General features: G+C 40.9%; 2 protein-coding genes across 3 annotated transcripts; one reads left to right on the forward strand and one right to left on the reverse strand.

The window, feature by feature from the left end:
* Positions 1–259: 259 nt before the first annotated feature.
* On the forward strand, positions 260–11,018 carry dph2 (diphthamide biosynthesis 2). 2 transcript variants are annotated; one of them, XM_055037529.1, is made up of 6 exons: positions 260–1,717; positions 7,351–7,463; positions 8,038–8,258; positions 8,342–9,022; positions 10,351–10,533; positions 10,671–11,018. In XM_055037529.1, the coding sequence occupies exons 1-6, from the start codon at positions 338–340 to the stop codon at positions 10,793–10,795; spliced, it is 2,703 nt and encodes a 900-aa protein (XP_054893504.1). In that variant the 5' UTR covers positions 260–337; the 3' UTR covers positions 10,796–11,018. The 2 variants fall into 2 exon arrangements, with proteins under 2 accessions (XP_054893504.1, XP_054893506.1); XM_055037531.1 differs by lacking the exon at positions 260–1,717 and adding an exon at positions 6,904–7,270.
* Positions 10,999–16,690, reverse strand: ncf2 (neutrophil cytosolic factor 2). Its single transcript, XM_055037534.1, has 15 exons — positions 16,508–16,690; positions 16,173–16,255; positions 15,970–16,078; positions 14,886–15,020; positions 14,702–14,809; positions 14,483–14,542; positions 13,910–13,953; positions 13,235–13,376; positions 12,732–12,800; positions 12,508–12,562; positions 12,380–12,417; positions 12,148–12,287; positions 11,962–12,067; positions 11,194–11,311; positions 10,999–11,111 (listed from the first exon to the last, which is right to left on the reverse strand). Exons 1-15 carry the CDS (start codon positions 16,679–16,681, stop codon positions 11,020–11,022), a joined length of 1,473 nt encoding a protein of 490 aa, XP_054893509.1. The 5' UTR covers positions 16,682–16,690; the 3' UTR covers positions 10,999–11,019.
* Positions 16,691–17,660: the final 970 nt, after the last annotated feature.

A 17,660-nucleotide genomic window follows, 5' to 3' on the forward strand; every position in this document is an offset into this window, starting at 1 on the left:
ATGCCGCCACTTCCGGTGATCGCCGGAAGTAAGACCCATAATCGTTTCCACAGAAAGCCTCCCAGGAATATGATGGAAAGTGAGCTGGCTTTGCTGTTGCCTAGCAACATGGCATACATCAAGTACTTCCACTGATGGACTCTGATGATGCTGTGTGTGATGACATCATAACACACTTTCCAGAAAGTGTGTTATGATGTCATGAGGGACAGAGGCTTGGAATAAACTGCATCTGAATCAAACTTGCAGAACTCAAGAAGTCTCACTCGGCTCGGACGTTGGATTTAACGTTGCGTTTTTTTCGTAGCTTTTGTGACACATTGGTTGGACGGTCAAAATGGCGCCAGCTCAAACAGAGTTTTTAACAATATCCCAAATGAAACAACTGACTAAAGATGACCTGATTATCGTGGTTCTGGATTGCTTTCAAAGGTTGAAAGAGAAACCTAAAAAGCACAGTAAAGAGGCCGCACTGGAGAAAGAGTTGAAGTCGGCACATGAGAAAAATGAGGTTCTAAAGGAGAAAATTGATGCCCTCAGCAAAGAGCTAAACTCGGCTCTCAGACTAAACCGGAGCCTGGAGCGTCAGAAGATCCCACAGATGAAACAAGAGCTGGAGAACGAGAGTTCCCAAAAGAATCAGTTGTTGTCTGAGGTGAAGCACTACAAACAGAAAGTCAAGCAGCTTAAAGCCTCTTTAAAAAGTCTGGAGAGTAACTCACAAGTCCAGGTGAACAAGATTTTGAAAGAAAAAGCCCAAGTGGTGTCTACCAGCACAGCAGACCAAGCGACGACTGAAAGGCTTCAAAAAGAAGTGAAGAGACTTGAGTCTGAGCTTTCCCAAAAGATTGAAAAAATATCAAGAGAAAAGCACAAGTCCGAACGTCTCCAGGACAGGATAGGTGTTCTGGAAAAGCAGTTGGAAGAGGTAGAGAAGGAAAATGAAATTCTTTTGGGAAAACTTTCAAAAAGTTCAAAAGCGGAAGAAGATCAAATCAAGTACGAGACTGCGGCAAAGCTCAAGTTATACGACGACATGTTATTAGAAGAAGACCGCAAGGTGCGTAAGCTCTTGGCGGAGCAGTCTGAGATTAACTTCAAGCTGTTAGCCTTACAACAACAGCGAGAGGCCGTGGTTGTGAAGAAAAGTTTTGTGCTGGAGAGAGAAATGAAATCCTTAAAATGTGAGATAAAGACACTAACTGAAAACAGGGAGAAGGATCAAGAACACATTCAGGAAATCACCGAACAACTGCTTAAGGCAAAAGCAAAGCTCTCAGAAAACAAGCTGAAATATAGGAATTTGAAAGAATTCATACAGAGCAAAGAGGCTAAGGCAGAACATGATATTGCAGCGGAAGGACCTGAAAATGAAAGCGAACTTGAAGCACAAACCAACGATGAGCAAGTCGGTTTTCAACCACCCGATGGAGAATCAAACCTCCAGACGCCCGAAACGCAGTCAAGTCATTGTAGAAGAACTTTGCCTCTGGGGGAAGCCAAGTTACTGCCAGATTTTAAAGAAGAGCACCTCACAGAACAAGACAAGTCAAAACAAGTTAACCCAGTGCCCCCTACCACAAAAAAGCCTGAAAGGCCACCATTTAAACCGGCAGGCAGGAGGCTTTATATCAGTGAACCCGAGCAGAGAAAGGACAGCGGTCCACCCTGCAGGCGTACCACAGCTGAAGAGAAGCACGAAGCTCTCTCATTAAAGGTTAGAGGCAAAAAAATATTATGAGGTGCATTTGTGAGCAAAACATGCTGTTTTGATCTAATCAACTTTAGATTGACTCATCAATTGATAACTTGCATCCCTTCCTGTACTGACGGTTGTGTTTCTTTCTACAGCACACTCTTTAAATGGGAATAAGAAGGTTTTCTTCCGGGTGATCCGGTTTGCCTACCTTTTAGGGAAAAAAAGTGATTAGGTTGATTGATGTCTTAAATTGACCTTTTGCCTCTTGCTCACTAACTGTTAAAGACACTCTTTAAATGAAATAAGAAAGGTTTTTCCGGGTGATCCGGTTTGCCTACCTTTTAGGGAAAAAAAGTGATTAGGTTGATTGATGTCTTAAATTGACCTTTTGCCTCTTGCTCACTAACTGTTAAAGACACTCTTTAAATGAAATAAGAAAGGTTTTTCCGGGTGATCCGGTTTGCCTACCTTTTAGGGAAAAAAAGTGACTAGGCTGATTGATGTCTTAAATTGACCTTTTGCCTCTTGCTCACTAACTGTTAAAGACACTCTTTAAATGAAATAAGAAAGGTTTTTCCGGGTGATCCGGTTTGCCTACCTTTTAGGGAAAAAAAGTGATTAGGCTGATTGATGTCTTAGCCCTTTAACTGCCCGCTCAACCATATGGTTTAGCACATTTTGGGTCTCTGTATCTCCATATGAGGAGTGCCTAACTTAGCTTAACCTGATTGAGCCATCTCTGCCGCTTGGTTGAGGTATGATATGCTAAAGAAATCAACTACAGGGCTCTGTTTCTTTAAATAGTATTCTTCTTCTTCCCCTCTCCAACCAGGAAGTCAGAAACACAAAAAATCTGTCACAAAGATTAATTGGTTGTGGTAAAACTTTGAAAGACAGGAATAGTTTTCTGGCATATGATAGTGTTATAGACCTTACTAAACAAAATTATGTTACTTGATACCACCTAAAAAGCTAAATTAGAGGTTTAATAATTTTTTCAAAATATGCTTGACCAAACGGTTGATTTGTCACTTGATGGTAAATGTAGCAAATCAAGGTAATTTAGTTAACTTTTTTTTTTTTTTGCTATAAAATCAAAAGTCATTTTCATCTATTGGTGTAAATAGGAAACAATAAGTGTTATTACAATGTTATACACTAAGAATAATTATAACATCATCCATCCATCCATTTTCTGGCCACCCTTCTCCCTAACGGGGTCGGGAGGTGCTGGTGCCTATCTCCAGCTGCGTTCCGGGCGAGAGGCGGGGTTCACCCTGGACAGGTCGCCAGTCTGTCGCAGGGCAACACAAAGACAAACAGGAGAAACAACCATGCACACACACATTCACACCTAAGGAGAATCTGGAAAGCCCAATCAACCTGACAGTCATGTTTTTGGACTGTGGGAGGAAGCCGGAGAACCCGGAGAGAACCCAGCATGCACAGGGAGAACATGCAAACTCCGTGCAGAAAGACCCCGGGCCGGGAATCGAACCCAGGACCTTCTTGCTGTATAACGTCATCTTACAAAATAATTTTTGTAATAATTTCTTCCGTTGGGAGCAAAAGTGGTGCCAACACTCTGCAAAACGATAAAAGACCCCCGGATGTCTGTTGTCTTTTGTGACAACTTCTTTACAAGTTTCAACTTGGTTCAGTACCTGCACACTGCCCTTGGCGTCAAGTGCATCGGCACCGTATGACCGAACTGCACTGGTGGAGCTCCATTGATGACAAAGTCCTGATTCAAAGAGGGTGTGGGGTCTGTGATTTTAGGGCTGCTGAAGGGGTTCTTCCAGTGAAGTGGTTGGATAACAAATGGGTCAACTTGCTTAGTAAAGCCTATGGGATCATGCCCTTTTCAACAGTGAAACACTGAAAAACTGTTGCACTTTAGTACAGATACAATCAAGATGGGAAAACTAAAAATGCAATATTTTCTTGTTCGATGCAATGTTTTCCTGTGTTGAAATTAAAACCAGTGTTGTGTAGCATTTTGACAAACATAAACTGTATCCAATTCCCCAGACATTTTGTTGTTGTTAATTTCTTTATAAATTTGCATTTTATTTTATTTTATCTACTGTACTAGGTATTTTTATTACATAATGTACTTAAACCTTTAAGTGACATCTCAACCGTTTGGTAGAGATCAATATTTTAAAAACCACAGGGTCTGTTGAAAAAAAAATATTGATTGTGTTTTTGAGTCACCCAAGGGTAAAAGAAATGCAAAGAAAAAAATTTTCACGGGTTTTTTTCTTGGTGTGGTTGTTAAAGGGTTAAATTGACCTTTTGCCTTTTGCTCACTAACTGTTAAAGACACTCTTTAAATGGACACAGTCTTTAACATAAATGCATAGGTTTTCTCCAGGTGCTCTGGTTTGTCCTACCTTTGGGAAAAACAGTGATTAGGTCAATTCAGGGACGTCAAAGTCAAATACACCAAGGGCCAAAGAAACCAAATCTTCTTCAAGCCGAGGGCCGTGCTGGTTCTACGATTATCAAAATATGTTGAAATGATTGCACAAAGCCTGCTGAACCAAGACCTAACACAGTGTATATTATGAATACAGCAATATTTTCTTATGAATCTGTCAGTAATTTCAAGTGCAACCATTTTTCAACAGGCAAACAGACAAAAACAAACTTCATGTTCTGTACATTAAGAGAATAATGACGTCAGTGACACGTCACTGAACATGCAACGCGTTGCTGACGTCACAACAGGTCACTGAACATGTAACGTGTTGCTGATGTCAGTGACGCGTCACTGAACATGCAACACGTTGCTGATGTCACAACACGTCACTGAACATGCAATGCGTTGCTGACGTCACTGAACATGCAACGCGTTGCTGATGTCACAACACGTCACTGAACATGCAACGTGTTGCTGACGTCACTGAACATGCAATGCGTTGCTGATGTCACAACACGTCACTGAACGTGCAACGCGTTGCTGACGTCACTGAACATGCAATGCGTTGCTGATGTCACAACACGTCACTGAACGTGCAACGCGTTGCTGACGTCACTGAACATGCAACGCGTTGCTGACGTCACAACACGTCACTGAACATGCAACGCGTTGCTGACGTCACAACACGTCACTGAACATGCAACGCGTTGCTGATGTCACAACACGTCACTCAACATGCAACGCGTTGCTGACGTCACTGAACATGTAACGTTTTGCTGACGTCACAACACATCACTGAACATGCAACGCGTTGCTGACGTCACTGAACATGTAACGTGTTGCTGACGTCACAATACGTCACTGAACGTGCAACGCGTTGCTGACGTCACAACACATCACTGAACATGCAACGCGTTGCTGACGTCACTGAACATGTAACGTGTTGCTGACGTCACTGACACGTCACTGAACATGTAACGCGTTGCTGATGTCACAACACGTCACTGAACATGTAACGTTTTGCTGACGTCAGTGACGCGTCACTGAACATGTAACGCGTTGCTGACATCAGTGACACACATGACCTCAGTGAACATGACCACTGCGGCCTGCGGGCCGGTTACTAATAGTAATTTGATGTCATCCTGCGGGCCACAGCTTATTAATTTGCGGGCCCAATTTGGGATGTGAATGTGTGAGACATGTCAGTTGTGTTTGTCACTCCAGATGTCTTTGTCCATCACCTTATTCGCCTCAATGAAGGTTTCTTCTGTTGGGCTGACTGTGCAAATCATGGACTCTGAACTTGCAATGATGCATTTTCAGTTTATGCATTTTCAGCCGCAAAACGGATCCGACCCACAAATGAATTATCTACGGCCCCCTGCATGAGATTTAATTACTATTAATGAAACTATTTATAGTTTCAGACAATAGAAAAACACAAAAACAGGCACAAATTACTAAAGTTTTTCTTTTGTACTGTGGTAACCATTAAACAATCTCCCCTTCAGTTCAACCATAAAAGTAGAGACACATTGTTGATGTAATTAAATGGAAACACTCTTCAAAATAAATGCATAGGTTTTCTCCAGGTGATCCGGTTTGTCCTACCTTCGGGGGGAAAATTGATTAGGCTAATTGGTGTGTCTGTGTCTCACTCACTGACTGTTTAGAGATCCAAATAATAACCTATCTAGTACACACTCCTTAAATGACCTCATTGCTGATGCACAATGGCTGATGCACCCACAGTCACTGGAAGGTCTTTACTTTTCTAGTGCAAAGAATAAAGCCAAAACTTACATGTGAATGCCAGACAGTCTTATTCAATAAATTATAATATAATGTGTCTTTAATATAGGAAATAATAAAGACGCAAAACCTTTTTTGGGTCTGGTTGATGAATCGAGTTATGATTGGATTCTATATAATGTGGCTTCAAGCTGAGATGCTAATGTTTGGATATGTAAAATATATATTCTCTCTGCTAATAAATCCATAATTTGGTTTCTGTCAGTTCTAGAAACAAGAGAGATCAATGCGAATTTCTCTGAGTCATTTCAGATCCCATAATTTAATTTTACTTAATAGAAGCCATGATTTAAAATTTGAACAAACTTTGGCTCCTTTATGCTTTATGAAATATTTCATCCTATTTGATGATTGATCTGAATATTGCTAATTTTTTTTTTTTTTTTACTTTTCAAACACCAAATTATAATTGAATTGAACTTCAGTGTGATGTGTGAAGAAAAAATATGAAAAGGGTTTAAAAAAAGTTCTCAACAAAGTTCTCTCAACAAAGCCAAAAGTTTAATTGAATCATTTTAAAATAGTAAGTATATTTTTGTACCCTGCACATGTTTTTCATGCTTTACATGTTATATCACTAATGTCTATTCAATGTCCATTGAATTAATTTTCAGATTATGTTTATTTAATTAAAATAAAGTTGCAATCGACCACACCTACTTGAAATCAGCACATGAGTTGTCGAAAATTTGTATAAATACTTTTTTTTGTCAAGTCTGGCAGAGCTTGGAAAGCAATATTTCGATAATTTTACATGTGTTTGCACAAATAAACACGGCTTTATTTATTTTATGGCTTTATTAGTCAGATTGGTTCATATTAATTGGTCCTCGGGTGACTTGCTACAACTTCCCACTGCTGGTTTAAAGCGCGAGAAAGGTTTGGGTTTTATTTTGAAAAGCACGTGAACCGGAAGTGCTCCCACCTCTCCCTTCCGTTGTGCTGGACACGTGTTTACGTTTCCGACAAGCATGTAAAGACTAGCAAAACTCCCAACGTGACACTTCGCTGGAAGTGACATGCGACGTGGAAATAAGCAGCTTGTAACAATTTAATTTGTATAATTGTTACAGTGAAATATGACAGACTTTTTTCGCTACAGTGTTAGATCGTCCTGGCTAGTTTTGTTTTCACATTATTGACGTCCAGTTACGTCTCGAAGACATTTGTAGCTCACTGCCATGGCTGATGCGTTCAGTAGCAGCTCGGAGACCGCGATTCAGCGCGTGGTTGACGTTAGTCTGAGGGAAAACACTCCTGCTGAAAAACTCGTCGAGTCGTTTCAGATCACGAAGACATGCGCGTTCATCGGCGAGCGCCACTTCCGAAAGGTAGCATTTTGAACAGCGGATGGAAGGTGGATAATTGTGGTTCCCGTGTGGTTTATTTGCTTTGCTTTTTGTTTTCCTAGGTTGCTCTGCAGTTTCCCGATGAGCTGCTGGTCGACTCGGCCGCTGTGGCTGCAGAGATTGAGACGACCAGTGGAGCCAAAACCTTTATTCTGGGAGACACCTCCTATGGCAGGTACTGTGACTTGTTCAACTTCTCTTTGGAATTGTTTTGCAAACAAAACCCCGGATTTTGTGGCACTTTTTTTATTTTTAGAACTATATCCAATACATTTTTTAATGATATTTCCTCACTAAAGCGCTTCAAAAGTCCACATCTAGTAAAACAAGATCATGGAAAACAACATCAAACAGTCTGATTGGACATCAATTTTATTCTGCATGGAACTTAAATAATATTTTTAATTGGGGCCACATAGACTATACACTAAAACTTGATATCAATAAAGGTTGAGGCAGCAGTGTAGTCAAAGTAAGAAATACTGTCACCTGCAGGTGGGAGTTTGCAGTCACTTAAAACAAATGTCAACAATTTTTCAGAAAAATTTGTGAGATATTAACAGAAATGCATTAGCATAGACAAATTAAGTTCTGGGTGAAGAACTGGAGGGACTGTATGTAATTAATGTAATTAAAATCTGTATTACAGACCTTCTGTTTTGGTTGTCGTTTTTTTCCAACTTAAGTTGGATGAAATAATTTCCGGTCTGAAATTAACCAATGTGGTTCCCTTTGTTCTGACTGAGCAGCTGCTGTGTTGACGAGGTAGCAGCAGAACACGTTGGAGCCGACTGCATCATTCACTACGGCAACGCCTGCCTCAGCCCGTCCAAACGGCTTCCTGTCATGTACGTCTTTGAGAAACGGACCCTGGATGTGGAGAAGTGCGCCGCCTCTTTCAGGGACCTTTACGCGGACACACAGACACACATCCTCCTCCTTTTTGACGTAAACTACGATCACGCTATCGGCAAGTTGTCCCAGGAAAACATTCATTTCTTGCTTCAATTTCTCTTCCTTTTGTAAATTTCTTCATCTTTTTCTCTTCTCCAGGTGATCTTTTGACGCTCCTCTCACCAGAGTATCCAAACCTTGTAGTCACTGAGCTTGCTGTTGAAGGGGATAACTGTTACAGTCATGGACCGATCGACGTCGAAACCCGTCCATCTGAGGATGACAACAGCCAGACCATTTGTCAATTCGGACGATGGTTCTCCTTAAAAAGTGGCTCATCTCTAACGGATTACCATATGTTCTACGTAGGCCAGGAGGGAGCCACGTTACGAAACTTCATGATGACCTGGAATCGCAGCTTATTTTGTTCTTTCGATCCTGTATCGATGACGGGAAGGCCTGAGTCTGTGAACGTCAACCGTGCTCTCATGAAACGCTACTATGCCATCGAAAGGGCCAAAGACGCCAACGTGGTTGGCATCCTTGTTGGCACCCTGGGTGTGGCCGACTACCTCTCCATCATCCAGCAACTCAAAGAGACTCTTCACAGAGCCGGCAAGAAGAGCTACATGTTTGCAATGGGGAAGCTCAACGTTCCCAAACTGGCGAACTTTCTGGAGATCGACATCTTCGTGCTAATCGCGTGTCCCGAGAACTCGCTGCTAGACTCCAGCGAGTTCTACAAGCCCGTGGTGACGCCGTTCGAGATGGAGGTGGCGTGCAACAGGAAGAGGGAGTGGTCTGAGGAATACGTCACGGATTTTCGACATCTTCTTCCAGGTTTGATTGCGGTTTATGGACTAATTATGTGGAATCTAAAAAGAGACAATGGGTTGTTTGGTAGATTTAATCAGATTAACTTCTACACAAGGGTTACGATGTAGTCCTGAAATGTCCGGAAGAGTGTAGCCTCTCCAGATCTTAGTATAAAAAATATTTTTTATTTCCAATTCCACTTGGCAATGTGATATAATATGAATTTCTTGAAGTTCATCCTTCTCCTTTCATAGATAGTCTTTCTGTGCATTATGTCAGGAACCATAAAATATGCACTTAGTTGTTAATCCATCCAATCTTTCATACATCCGTCAAAGTCCAACGCACTTTGAGGTCAGTATGCTGCCATCCATCCATAACTTTGTCCATCCATGCCTTGTAACATTAGACGCCAAACATCCACTAAAGGGGAACTAATATAATTCTCCATCAGTGCATGATGGAGAAATGCACTGATTGGGCCATAACAGGGAAAAACATTCCAATGTGGATGAAACACGGGTGTGGCTGACTACCTCAATCTGTCCATTCATCCAAACATCAGTCAAGTCAGTTCATGTCAAATGTTCTCATTAATTACGTGACAGTCGTCCGAAAAAAGAAATGTCGCAATGCGAGTCTCATCCTTGGTGTTGCTGTATACCTCTGTGTTCATGATGTAAAGTCTGAAATATATGCTATAAATTCATAATCAACTTTATTTGTGCTGGAACTCAATTTAAAAAATTTACTTAATTGTATTTTAATTAAGTATATCGGCAACACTTTCAACTCGAAATTCCTTTTTGCTGCCAAGTTATAGACATAAGTGCAACATGTATTTATTGTTTTTAATTTGTTATTGAGGTTATTTAACCGCAGATTAGATCAAAAATAAAAGGAAATTAATGAATAAAAAACATAAATGTGATTTTGTTCAAATTTTGCAACTCATTAAAATTTATGTACGGTAATTAATCAAAATTAACGCATTGAAGATGCATTTTGTAATATTTTTTACAAAATGCTCCTGATACTGGCTGTAAACCAGTATCAGTATCTAAATCAAAGTATTTTTCTAAATCAAAGTATTTGATTTAGAAAAAAAGAAGACGACGCGCTGATCACATTTTGCAGTAAAGTCGACGGCTTTAACAGAAACGATATCGAGAGGTCTCCCATTACCGAAGGAACGTCAACGTTCCCTCTTTATCGGCATTCTGATTCGTCTCTGCTGCAGATTAAGTTTCTACCAGGATGTAAAAAAAATAAAATCGCAAACATCATTTCACGTCTCCCATGTCTATCCTTTAACAACGTGTTTTTTTCTTTGTTTTTTATCCTTGGGTCAGGTGGACAGAGTCACGTGCCGATGGCCGATCAGCAGGAAGGCGACGACGAAACCGACGTGTCGTTGATAACCGGAGAGCTGCGGAGTCGGAGCCTGCCGAGCCGTGAGCCCGCGGACTCCTCCTTCGGGTCTTCTGTGGTGCTGAGGAACCAGAATACGACTGTCGCCGACGTGAACTCAGCAGGTACAGAACAGTCAGAGACATCCAGGATACTTATTTATTGCTTCTTCTTTTTTTTCTTTTTTTAACAGCATATTCAAACATTTGACACAGTGGATTATCTACAGTCTTGTGAATGCGCTCCTATTGTTGTTTTCCAGCGTCTTTCCTGGCAGGTCGAAGCTGGCGAGGCCTGGAGCAGAAGCTGGGGGAAACTCCTGTAGGAAAGGCAGTGCAGGGCAGGAGAGGCATAGCCATCGCCTATGAAGACGAAGGAGCGTCTTGACGATGCCACGATTTATTGATTTTCGAATGGACTCCGCATAAATCCATACAAATATATTACTAGGAGACAAATGTTTGTGATTTTTGGGAAATATCACCCAGCATCACTTTATAGTTCAGCAATATTTAATGAATACCTGAATGTAACTCAAATCACGGATTACAATTATTTCTTATTTTCTGCCTTGTGTACAATTGAAAATACAAATTTCAGTTTGCATGAAGTTATTGTCCATCCACAGGAGCTTCTTCTGCAAATGATGCAGGAAATATACCAGTGTTCCCATTACACTGCCCTTCCAACCAGTCCTGGTTCACTACAAAGAGAAAAAGAGAGACAGAGCATATATTATTTCATATGACGGATTTTGCAACATGTTGAAATGATTTGAAACTCACCTTTGGAGAGCAATTTGATTTTATCTCCTTCCTGGAAGCTCAAGTCTTCTGGGTTCGAAGAGTCGTAGGAGTGAAGCGCCACCAAGTAAACCTCCTTCTGTGGCTTTCCATCACTTTGCTGCAATTACAAAACGCACTTGTTTTTTTTTTTGCTGTTTTTTTAAGTCAAAACTTCAGAATGACTGAAGAATCTAGTCAGTTTTTTTTCCTTGTCTGAATTTAGAATGTCATGTAAAAAGCTGGAGAAGTTTCTGCTATATTCTCGGTGAACTTTAAAATGTTTTCAAGTGAATGTTGAGGACGGAGAACTCCAGAGATTTGAGTCTGGTATATATATATATTTTTTTGTCATTTGAAATGTGCTGGATCTCTCTGTTAGCATTCTCTACACAAGTAAAAATGAAACTGCTCATGCTCTTTTATAAAATATTGATTGGAAACGAACATGTGAGATTAAGTTCTGCACGGATTGCACTTTTCTGGACGATCACCGATCTTTAAAAAGTCTGACCTGCCAATATGAATTATTTTTTTCCTTCTGAAAAGTTACACATTTACCACTCAAACGTATCACCAAATATGGTGCTTGACCAATTAGACAGTGGTACATGGAGTTGCCCAGGTAGAGGTTGGTTTTCAGAATCTCGCAGATGGTGGTTAAAGTCTTTTTCACTTCTGTCTGCTGATCACCCAAAACGAAGGACATTGGTTCCGATGAATCGGTGCAGCCCTAGTCATGAGTCACAGAAAAGTGAACCACCACCTTACCTCTTTGGTGGTACACCATAAGGTGATGCGCCCACCCTGAGCACGACTCCACACGTCTTCCATCTCTGTGTTGTTATCAATGAGATTTTTCCCTCGAGAATCCGAGCTGGGGAAAAATAACCCCCCACATTGTTTCATGCGAGTTTTACAAAGTAAAACAGACGACGGTTTAAACAGCGCTTGTACCTCAAGGTGATCGCAGTGGAGTTGAGATTCAGCTTCTTACTGATTTTCTCTATCAGAACCACGTAAGAAGACCCAGACGGCACCAACACAGCAAAGTTGAAGGTGAAGCGGATTTTGACAAAACAAGAACTCTCCTCTAGCTGTGAGATCGGGCAGCAATCGAGTAGAAATGTGCACATTAAAACATCTCAATGGAATCATTGTAGTACTGGACAGGTCAGCATCAGCGTACCTGCTGCAGAGTGTTCCTGCTGCTGCCAGGACTAAGACCTTCCAGGTACAGAATGAAGAAGAAGATGTTTTTACATCTCTATCAAAAGAGGATTTTAAACTGTTTGCTTGATCAAAAAAATGTCATACCTTGAATCCTCTCCGGTGTCCTCGGAACGTCTCGACTGTGAAGTCTCGCCACACCCTGTTGATTGCCATCAAAAATGCAGAAAAGTGAAAATCACAGCAAGACTGAGTTCTCAGAAATTTCAATTTGGACGAATGACATTTGAAGACGAGCAAGTTAGTCGAAATGTGTCAAACGGGGGTGGGGGAGGGGTGCAAACAGCATAAGAAATGATTCATATAAACACCTTGATTTTTTTAGAATCCAGGGAGATATCCATGGTGGGCTCCAGGTAGTTGTACGGAACGAGTCCCTTCTGCAATGGACATCAAACTGAATTATTATTTATCAATTAAGCTGAATTATCATCAAGTGCTACAGTGCTTCCCACAGGAATCGCCAGTAAAGATGTCTGCAAAAGCCTTGTAAATATTTTGCTCGCATGGGTGGATGATAGTCATCTATCATGATTAAAGGGCATGTTCACTTGTCTTCAGTAACATTCAGGTTTTTACAAGCACAATTTATTGTGCTTGATTAACCTTTACACATCTTTACCAGCAGTGCCCATAGGGTGATATATATATATTGTTTGTTTTAAATCTAGATTTAAGGTGACATTAAAAATATCTTAAAATGTCTTGATTTTGACTTGCATACCCTGTATCTAGGCATTAAAAAAAAAAGGAAGGAACAAGAAATCAGTACTAGCGTCTATTCTGAGCACCGACTGCATGCCTGAGGTCTCACCCGTTCATTGAAGACCACATAGGCCCAGTTGTCGGCCCCTTTCTGCAACACAAACACAATGTTGCCCGGCACTACGGCCAGCTCATCGCTGGTCTCTGGAACGAACTCAAACAGCACGGTGTGCGCCTCCCCTTCCAACGCTCTGCCAAAACAGCAACATGGAGAAAACACAGAGCCATCCGATGTTACAGAGCACTGTTCTGTGTGTTGGTTTTGCTCACATTACTTACATGGCAATAAGTGTAAAGCAGGGTGTCGACTTAAAAAGTCTTAAACTTGCATCTGAAATGAGGGCTTAAATTATCTTACATTTGTTTTTCACTTCAGTAAGGCCTTAAATAGGGATTACATTTTTTTTGTGGCGACAATTTTTAATGTGATTTTTTTGGATTTTTCTCATGAAACTTTTTGGTCACGCAAAACGTTTGGTAGTCAAACGTCTTCATTGCATTCTGTGACTGGAGGTGGTCTTAAACATAATTCAAGGTGGCATCGAAGGTCTTAAAAAGCCTTAAATTTGAACTGGTGAAGTTTGCAGACACCTTATGAACAAATGATTATTCTTCTGAATTTGCCAGCATTCAGAAAGCATGATGTTCTGAGGAATCATGTCTTGTGACTTGTATTCCACAGTGTGTTTTCGGGTACTGTAGCGCTCCAGTGTGTGCCGCATACCTCAGGACCTCTGGTTCTTTTGGAGCAGCAGGACCGTCTTCAACCTTCAGTCAGAACAGAGGACGGTTCAGAATGTCAAATGGTTTTTATTCATCTGCCGTCATATTCTAATGTCACATTTTTATCAGCCAAAAAAATAAAAATAAAAAACCCAGAAAGTCACCAAAACAAACTATCTAATTTCATCAGGTTTTTATTTAAGTGATTAACACTTCCTGTTTGGCTTGCAGTTGGAAAGTTGTGAACTCTCCTCCCCCCCACCGCCATCTTTTCCAGCACATAACCCAGGGTTGCCTAGCGATCTATATAATCACATCAGGCTGCTGTGACTCACAGCACAATAGAAATTAAAAGTTAATATGTGAAAAAAAAGTATAACGTTAGTAATTCATATATTTTACAAAACTATGACACATTTTTGCTTTATTGGGAGTCGTTTTTGTTTTTCACTGGATGCTTGTATAAAGAGACAGTCTCGCATCGACCCAAACCTACCATATACGTAGGTAAAGTTTGGATTTCTAGTGCAATTTGTTCAGGATCTTTCCTGTCTCTCGTGAACTCACGTCTCACCTGCGGCTGCAGGGGGGCAAATCCAGAGAACTCGTCTTGTGGAACGACGGAGGCAACAACCTGAGGGTTTAAAACAAACGAAATTCAAAGTATTTCCCCACTGAATCATTGTTAACAAAAAGGACCTGGGCGACTGCCGCACATAGACGAGTCATCTGCACTAATTCCCCCAAAAAGCAGAAGTGACCGGACGTTTGTTCCTCAGCCGTGTTGTAATACCTTGGCTTTGCCCAGATAGTCCTTCTTCTCCAGCTCTGCCACGTAGTGCTTGTTCGGTTTGAACAGAGTCTTTGAAGGGAACTCGACTAGTTTGAAAAGCTTCTGCTTCTGCGATTGGAAAAGAAAGCCATTTCAAAGATTCCATCGGTTTTAATACGTGTGATTCGGAAACATGATGACTGACCAGAGTTGCCTGCAAAGCTTTGTCGATGACGCTGAGCTTGGCCTCTGTTTTGTAGTCGAGGGCCTTCGCCAGGCTTTTCTGGGCTTTTTCCCAGTTGCCCAGCCGAGCCTCGGCCAGAGCTATATTGTGGAGAACCTGCAGCAACAAGACTATCAACGTCATACGCCAGGCAAGAAGCTCGCCTCTTTTATTTCGAAACCCTTTACGTTGATGGCGGTACAACCAGCGACGGTGGAGGCAGCGGAAAGAAAAGGACGAGTGGATTTCTGCCAGAAATCTCGGCAAAGTTTGAGATTCATTTCAGAAGTTTTATAGACTTCAACTTGTTTTGTTTTTTTTTTTTTTTAGTAGCATGAGAACTCATCTTTCTGGATAACTGGGACTTTCTTTCCTACAAATATATATACATATATAAATATACATATATAAGAATTAAAAACTTGTGTGATTCTCAGCATTGCTAGTCATAAACTTCTCACTGATTCAACCTGAATCAGGTCACAGAAGTTACTCAAGGTGACGTCATCAGGGGGTGAGAGGATTTGGACGAAATGTGTTTTCCTGGCACATTACGCAATTCATTTCAAAACAGAATCCGCTGCTTACCGACTTCTTCTGCTTAAGTTTCAGGGAAGAGCCGGCATCTGCTCCAAATCACTGGATTGCGGATTGGAGCTGCACACTCTGATGCTCAAACATGATTCACCGATCAACTGCAAATCGCTTCAAATGTCTAACAGGTAACTATTTTCTTTAAATTATTCACCGATATGCATCTAAATAAACTGTTTTTGACCACAACAGCGTCACGGTTATGGAGATAACATCACGTCTGAGACATCTCTCGTAGCCCGGGGCCTAGACGATGGAGCTGATCGTCATAGTAACTATGTGTGACCCAATAAAAAAACAAACAAACAAACAAACAAAAAATCTCAGGGAATGTGAGTAATTTTGCAAGGCATAGGAAATGCCGCTGCTTATTTTATGACTGCTGAGAGTCAGCTGGGCTTTTTCTGGCCCTCTGAGTGGAGAGGGATATATATATAAAATATATATTGTGGATAAACAATAAACTGCTTACCTCACATGCATACAGGATGTATCTGAGACCGAGCGCCTTGTAATCGATCAGCTGGTTGTTTCGGAGAGCTTTAAAAGCTCTCTGGAAATCTGCTGAGCTCTCCTCATACCTTCAAGCAGAGCAGTGTGGTAAATAACACACCATGTAGCTGACAGGTAAATCTATAAGTTCAAGCGGTAATTCGAGCGATTTGTGCTGCTTGCCTCTCCTGTTTGTAAAAGGTGATTCCTCTTTGAAAGAAGGCGACTGCCAAGTGCTCATCCTTACGTATGCTGCAATCAAACGCCTGAGAAGTACAAGAAGAAGAAGAAGAAAACTCATGTAACTTCCTCTTTAAGAATAAAAGTGGTTCAACTACTTCTTCATTCAGGATGACTCGCACTTTCAGACGCTGCTGTCTCGCTTATGCATCGACTCACCCCTGACCCCAGCAGAATCAGGGATGATTTTTTTTTTTAACCCTCTGATTGGTGGAAGAATCTGTTTCCTTCTGGACAAACGTGGCCGGCGTTTCACTCTGTGTGTGTCCCAGACGTACCTTCTCAGCGGCGTCCAGGTCCTGGTTGAGAAGGTGGAGGCAGCCAATGTCAAAACAAATTTTGGAGTTGGGCTGCTGGATGGACAGGAAGATGCTGAGGGCCTCCGGCCAGTCCTGTCTGTCGGCGCAGGTCACAGCCTCGTCCCACTGCCGCAGGGTGTCCACGAAAGACATGTTCGCCGAGCCAAGAAGAACACTGAGAGCAAATTGGGGAAGCTCTTCTGATTTGTACCAGTGAGATCAGGAAGTGCAGTGATACGTAACAGTGTTGACAGCTTCCCTGCGCCGCAACAAGTGCTATTTATATGATGGGAGTACATCATATTGAAGTATTGAAATATGGGGAGCGCGTCGTGAAACGGTGTTTAAATCCAGGGCCGCCGCTACATCATTTAAGATTACATGAAGAATCCAAAGTTTTCATGTAACAAAAACTTATAAATGGGATGATGTCCTCAATTTGTTTAATAAAATAAGCTTTGTATGCCATGTAATATGGGACTAGATGCACAACACACTCAACTGTTATTTTTTATGGCAAAACCATACATATTTATTTTTTAAATAATTTCACATTACCTCTACAGCAGTCTATGATAAAATACTTCTATGATTCATAACTGTGCATACAGCTTACATTCACTTCAAATTGTGAAGTGAAGATTTATATATAAATGATTTATTATTTATTTGATGCATTTTTTTTATATTGACACCTTTATGTATCCGTACTAATTATTAGATATTAGTATTTTGTTCAACTTCAGGATATTTGGCCCTTGATGACCCACGTCACACACTTCACATCATTTAATAAATAAGAAGCAGTAAATAAGTTGAGGAGACAATGTTTTTCTCAGGCTTGTCCATTTGGTCTGACATTCAATGCATTTCAGCGCAAACCCAGTGAAGCTGGAAAGAAATGGATATGTAGATTGATTTTACATGGAAAGATAATATTTCATAATATTATTTTTGTATAATCACAACAAGTACATTTATTAAGTACTGCAAATTATAAATACGTTTTAATTTTAAATTAATTCAATTTTGCAACTCGGCAGGTTGCTTCTAAATGTCATATAGTCACATATGTGGCTTCAAAAATATGTTGTCTAAGTGATTAATCGGTTTTATTTCATTTTATTTTTTC

The sequence above is a fragment of the Poeciliopsis prolifica genome, unplaced genomic scaffold (assembly GCF_027474105.1).
Source record: "Poeciliopsis prolifica strain line A6 unplaced genomic scaffold, Auburn_PproV2 SCAFFOLD012, whole genome shotgun sequence".
Taxonomy (NCBI): Eukaryota; Metazoa; Chordata; class Actinopteri; order Cyprinodontiformes; family Poeciliidae; genus Poeciliopsis; species Poeciliopsis prolifica.

Coding starts and splice junctions, on each gene's coding strand:
- dph2 (XM_055037529.1), top strand. CDS start 338: ATGGCGCCAGCTCAAACAGAGTTTTTAACAATATCCCAAATGAAACAA. Junction 1,718..7,350: donor ACGAAGCTCTCTCATTAAAG/GTTAGAGGCAAA, acceptor TTGTTTTCCTAG/GTTGCTCTGCAGTTTCCCGA. Junction 8,259..8,341: donor AAACTACGATCACGCTATCG/GCAAGTTGTCCC, acceptor TCTCTTCTCCAG/GTGATCTTTTGACGCTCCTC.
- ncf2 (XM_055037534.1), bottom strand. CDS start 16,681: ATGTCTTTCGTGGACACCCTGCGGCAGTGGGACGAGGCTGTGACCTGC. Junction 16,256..16,507: donor ACCTGGACGCCGCTGAGAAG/GTACGTCTGGGA, acceptor TGTACTTCTCAG/GCGTTTGATTGCAGCATACG. Junction 12,288..12,379: donor GCAGGAACACTCTGCAGCAG/GTACGCTGATGC, acceptor CCGATCTCACAG/CTAGAGGAGAGTTCTTGTTT.